General features: G+C 40.4%; 1 protein-coding gene across 1 annotated transcript; it reads right to left on the bottom strand.

Moving 5' to 3' along the window:
• Positions 1-2,572: 2,572 nt before the first annotated feature.
• Positions 2,573-5,834, bottom strand: LOC146253186 (cytochrome P450 2K1-like). Its single transcript, XM_084677623.1, has 9 exons — positions 5,596-5,834; positions 4,578-4,740; positions 4,347-4,493; positions 4,104-4,264; positions 3,844-4,023; positions 3,561-3,702; positions 3,277-3,461; positions 3,013-3,154; positions 2,573-2,913 (listed from the first exon to the last, which is right to left on the bottom strand). The coding sequence occupies exons 1-9, from the start codon at positions 5,794-5,796 to the stop codon at positions 2,726-2,728; spliced, it is 1,509 nt and encodes a 502-aa protein (XP_084533749.1). The 5' UTR covers positions 5,797-5,834; the 3' UTR covers positions 2,573-2,725.
• Between the last annotated feature and the right edge of the window lie 102 nt (positions 5,835-5,936).

Raw genomic sequence — 5,936 nt, 5'->3', positions numbered from 1 at the left:
GCAACGTCTCTCGTCTTTGGTATAAAATGCAGGTTTTCCACTCCATTCAGGGGTGGACTGGGACAAACAATTGGCCCTTGCGGCCCACACCCACCGTGACTGGTCAGACACATTCCCTATGTGTCTGACCATGTGACAGTCCTTAACATATGCGTGCATTCTATAATATGAGCTGCCTAGTGTTCTGTGTTCATGTGATAGTTTGGGATTTTTCAAGAAGGGTCTCAAGACTTCTGTTGATCTTACACTTAAATAATTAAATAATTCTTAGTTATTATTTGTGTGTGTGTGTGTGTGTGTGTATATATATATATATATATATATATATACACAATATTGTATTGTTATTATTACTATTTTGCTTAATATTGGCTTAGCAACTTTTAAAACTGTTTACTCTTAATTTTAATTATTGTAAGATTCATATTTTGTGGCTTTGGACAAAAGTGTCTGCTAAATACAATACAGAAACACAGACACAGCCTCCCTCTCTTCCTGAGTCCGTGTTGATAAAGAAAATTAACCAATGGTCGCTGTCAGTTGTCTATGGGCCGGCCCGACCAAAAAAAAAGCATATAGCCTACATTATATCGGCGATTCGGCCCAACAATGCTTCGGCCTATCGGTCAAATGGCCGGTATGCCAGATGGCCAGTCCATCCCTGACTGGGACAAAAGAAATTGGCCATGGCATGTTTCCTCAGACATTATATATATATATATATATATATATGTATATATATATGTATATGTATATATATATGTATATGTATATGTATATATATATGTATATATGTATATGTATATATGTATATGTATATGTATATGTATATGTATATGTATATGTATATATATGTATATATATATATATATATATATATATGTATATGTATATATATATATATATGTATATATATATATATATATATATATATATATATATATATATATATATATATATATATATATATATATATATATATATATATGTATATGTATATATATATGTATATATATATATATATGTATATATATGTATATATATATATATATATATATATATATGTATATATATATATATATATATATATATATATATATATATATATATATATATATATATATATATATATATATATGATATATAAAGTAACCCACTAACCCCATTAGGTAAATCAGCCAACAAATTATTAGGATCAGGTGCTAGATTCTAATCAGGACACTTTCACGGGTAAAGGCTATTTATGGAGCCTCAGGCTAAGTGAACCACTCCTCATTTGGTGTAGTTGCACACTTGTTTGCTTGTAGGATCCCTGGGAGGTGACAAAACTCACATTTTTCAGAATGCCTGGCAATTCTTTAGAGTATCAGCTATGCATGTCTTATATACTAGTATTATAATTAGACCAATACGCTGTTCTTATTGGTCCAGACACGTTTTCAAAAGTTAACATATCAGTTTGTGTACCTCCTGAAAGTTCGCTGAGGTAAACAGTTTTTTTTTTTTTACGGTGCCTTGGAGATGTAGCGATTGACCTTAACAACGTGGCATCTGCTCGGCAACAAAGTATAACTAGCATAGCCTAAACAGCTTTAGTTATACTTGGTCGCCTGTTTGGTTGTGTGTGTGCTGTATTGCCTCGATTAAAACGAGGCGAATTTGTTTGTTAACCGAGACCGTAGTCCAACCAGTCCGACCAAACGTTTTAACAAATCACGTTTGCAGACCTGTCGAAGAGTAAACATTTGCAGTTTGTATAATGACTGGGTAAACTACGCTTGGCTATGCTCATGCCGTGGGGTTGTCTGCAGTTGGGTTAAGAGAGGTTTCGTGTCTGCCTCTTCACCAATAAAACCCTTGTGAGACTGAGGCCATGCAACTGCATTCATCCAGGCTTGTGTGCAACATAAAACAAATATATCCGGAGGCTAGCACTTATTTGTAATCGTTTGAAATGGGAGCGTCGCCTCGCGTTCTGTACAAGAAATACCAGCAGCGTTTCAAGGCGTCGGTGCCCGAGCGTCTCTTTTGCGCTGAGCTCTGGGCGTAGTCGCTGGGAGTTCACTTCAGGTGAAACGATGCACTCGTCACTGTCACCCAGTCGTCCAATTACAGCGGAGAAGGAGTGGGACGAATACTAACATTTGCAAGAGGTTATGGAACAATTATTTCATATTGTATAATTATTCGATTTAACAGTTTTATACTTTCCTTGTGTGTCACGGCCACGGCCGTGCCCCAGTGTGTCCCTTGGGTTTCCCTGTCTCCCTAGTGTTTCCGATTGTGTTGTGGGCATCTTTGTCTCTCTCCCTTTCTTCTCTGGTTCCCAGCTCCACCCAGCTCCCAGCTCCTGGTTGTCTCCAATCTCCCCACCTGCGGTCCATTAGCTCACCACCTGGCAGTGTTTCAACCCTGGTTTTCCAGCCACTCCTCCCCAGATGTTCTCATCTACAGTGGTGGATTTTCGTTCACTGTGTTGTAATGCTTGTACTCACCATGTTTCCCTGTGTCTCCAGGATACTAACCACCCCCCACCCCGGATTCCTACAATAGTAAATAAAAATTGCCAGTCTACAAAATACATTTTTATTCCTTATTAATGACAATTCGCGTCAATGGTTAAAACTAATACTATAGATGCACCTTCAGGAATTGCAGCATTAGAAAAATATGGTCCATGTTTACTGAGGTTTTCACATGGTTGTCTACATGTTCGTCTCAATATTTAGAGTTGTCTGACAGCACACAGCTGGTGGGGTGAAGGGTTGAGGATTAAGCCCACAGCTGGAGTGAGGTCCAGATCCTCCTCTGTTACCCCGGGTGGAGGAGAGAAACGAAAGTGCTGGAGGAGAGAGGTGAAGAAGAGGAACAGCTCCATCCTGGCCAGACCCTCCCCAGGACACGCCCTGCGACCTGAGAAGAGAATAGAGAAATGGGAAGAATTATAAATTATCACACCAGACCTTCTGAAAATGGTTACTGATAACCATGTTGAATATGACAATTATATACCTGCAGAGAATGGAAGGAAGGCATCCCTCTTGACAAATCTTCCCTGATCATCCAGGAAGTGGGCGGGGTTAAAGGTGTGGGGGCTTTCCCATTCGCCCTCATCCTGCAGGACTGACGTCAGTAGAGGAATCACAGAGGTCCCCTGTACACCAGAGTGAGAAAGGGACAATGATCAGTAGCTTTTTCATATTAGAGCTGCTGTTCATACAAGCAGTTTTATTTTCAGACTTTCAGAGTACACTTCAAGACAGCCAGTTATCTGACCTTCTTGATGAAGTATCCCTGGAAGGTGACATCTCTGCTGGTGACGTGAGGGAGGGACATTGGAACAATGTTGGCCAGTCTCTGGGTCTCATGGATGACAGCATCAGTGTAGGGAAGGTTCTTCCTGTCCTCTACATAGACCTGACGACTTCCTATCACATTGCTGATCTCCTCCTGAACCTGGTCTGAGGAGAAAGAGTGGGGGAACAAACCATCCTCTAATGTTTCATGTTCATCAAAATCCAGTCAGCCATCATACTGAAGTGTGTTTGTTTGTCCCTTACCTTGTAAGCGAGGATACTTGGCCATGAGCAAGAGTCCCCAGCGTAACGTAGTTCCTGTGTTGATTGTTCCAGCAGCAAACAGGTTGGCCACAGAACTTACTATGTTATCATCATGGTAGAAAGAAACCACGCTCCCAGATTCCTAATGCACAAAATACAAAGGATTCTTTTCAAAAACACTTTGAAAGAAGTCCAATTATGATGATGCTCTAGAGCCACCGGTCATTTTGTTGGACATAAACATCAATACTATCAAAATTTGGTGGGCATCATGTTAACCTACCTCCAGGTTCTGCTGTCTGGTCAGGAAAGAGTCCACAAAGCCTTGGCACATCTGAGGGTTAAGTGTCTCCTTCAGACTACTGATTAAAGAGTTAATCACTTCCTTGTTGATGCCAGCAAGCTTCATTATTCGTCTCCAGTGTCCCAGCCAGGGACCCATCCAGGGAAATGTGTTGTATAACTGAATCCCCATACAAATTAGGATCCAAGTATTCTGACCATATTGTATATACTTAAATTATAATGGTCTGCAGACATTACCTGGATTGATGCAGTGCCCAGTAGACTGTAGGTCTCATAGGTTCTGTCCACCAAGCCCTTGAACTGGGGGTCAGTGTATTCAAACCTGTTGCCTTGCAAGATGGCTGCCATAATATTGGAGACAGCATGGTGCAAGGGCCAGGTTGTGTCAAATGCTTTACCTGTAACGAATAGATTTCAGCCTTCAAATGTTCTCTTAACATTTTGCTATGTCCAATTAAAGGTAATTTCTCTTATCCCTACCCTCATGTTTCTCAAACTCTTCAATGAGGTATCGACACTCATCTATGATCTTCTCACTCATCTTCTTGCCAGTCCCAAAGTCTCTGAGGGTAGTGAGAGCAAAGCCTCTCATCTCTTTCCAGGAGTCTCCGTTAGCAAACATGATTCCTGTGGTGACATCAATTCAGATTTGTCACTTTTGTGAATAATTATTTAATAAATCAACATATAATCTGGTTCTCTTTGGTTTACCATGTCCTTTGGTCAAGTCTTGGAATATAGGAATGATGTCTCTATCTTCAAACTCCTCAGCATGGTTGACCAGAGCCTTCTTGACCGTCTTATATCCTGCCAGGACCACAACCTTCTTGGGTCCAAAATGGACTGTGAACACAGATCCATATTTCTTGGAGAGCTTCAAAAGATCAGACCATGTTATTTTGTTCAGCTCAGCTAAATGACAAATTAGTTCAGGTTTACAGTGGGTTGAAAAATATATTTGTTTAAATATCTTTACATTACTTTAAATACCTTTACATTAATATTATACTACCACTACATCAAGTGCCTGGATTTGTTGACTTAAGCCATGTTAAGTGTGTCTGAATAGTTTGAGTTGGATAAGTCTTTGGCACCATTTATATACGGAAGCAGACATTTTGGGGGGTTTGCAATAGTGAGAGGGATACAAAACCTGATTGGCTAATGCTGCAGACTGATCTGTTTGCTACATTTGGTGTGGCTGGCTACACATGCCATACACTCACTGGCCACTGTATTAGGTACACCTCGCTGGTACTTTGCCTTCAGAACTGCCTTAATTCTTTGTGGCATACTTTCAGCAAGGTGTTGGAAACATTCCTCAGAGATTTTGGTCAATATTGACATGATAGCACGCAGTTGCTGCAGATTTGTCGGTTGCAAATTCATGATGCGAATCTCCTGTTCCACCCCTTCCCAAAGGTTTCCTATTGGATTGAGATCTGGTGACTGGAGGCCATTTGAGTGGAGGACCATTGTCATGTTCAAGAAACCAGTTTGAGATTATCTGAGACATGCCGACATGTATTGAGTTGCTGCCATGTGATTGGCTGATTAGCTATTTGTGGTTACAAGCAATTGAACAGGTGTACCTAATAAGTGGCCGGTGAGTGTATATGACTGACACCTTGTTTTCCTTACATTTCATTATGTTCCAAATGAATACAATATTTTATATACAATATAATTAAACAATAATAATAACAACAATAATAATATGTCACATTACCTCAAAGAGTCCATAGTAGGGCCTGCTAAGATCCAGCATCAGCAAGTTCCCCAGCAGAGGTAGTGGTCTGGGTCCTGGAGGATCCTTCCCCTGTTCTTGGGAGCTGCAGGAGAGGAGGTAGAGGAGCAGCAGAAACACCACAGTCCCCAGCAGAGTCACCAAGCTGGGAGTCTGGAGAACAACACTATCCAACACAGACATGGTTCACCACACACTAAACATTGAACCCTTAAACCTGACATTCACTAATGCTTTCAGGAACTTGAGCAGTCAGAGCCATTTATAGCCAGTAGCAACAGTCAGGGGTGGAGCTATGGCTGAATCTGTCAAGTTTAGCAGTA

The sequence above is a fragment of the Hypomesus nipponensis genome, chromosome 17 (assembly GCF_054491055.1).
Source record: "Hypomesus nipponensis isolate SF chromosome 17, ASM5449105v1, whole genome shotgun sequence".
NCBI lineage: Eukaryota > Metazoa > Chordata > Actinopteri > Osmeriformes > Osmeridae > Hypomesus > Hypomesus nipponensis.
Note: the sequence above shows the minus strand (reverse complement) of the source record. Positions and strands in the feature narration are given on the sequence as shown.

What these genes read in the sequence shown, in the direction of transcription:
- LOC146253186 (XM_084677623.1), bottom strand. Translation starts at nt 5,796, where the DNA reads ATGTCTGTGTTGGATAGTGTTGTTCTCCAGACTCCCAGCTTGGTGACT. An exon ending in AGACTTGACCAAAGGACATG is followed by an intron (nt 4,494 to 4,577) that starts GTAAACCAAAGA and finishes ATGTCACCACAG; the next exon opens with GAATCATGTTTGCTAACGGA. An exon ending in AGAGTTTGAGAAACATGAGG is followed by an intron (nt 4,265 to 4,346) that starts GTAGGGATAAGA and finishes TATTCGTTACAG; the next exon opens with GTAAAGCATTTGACACAACC.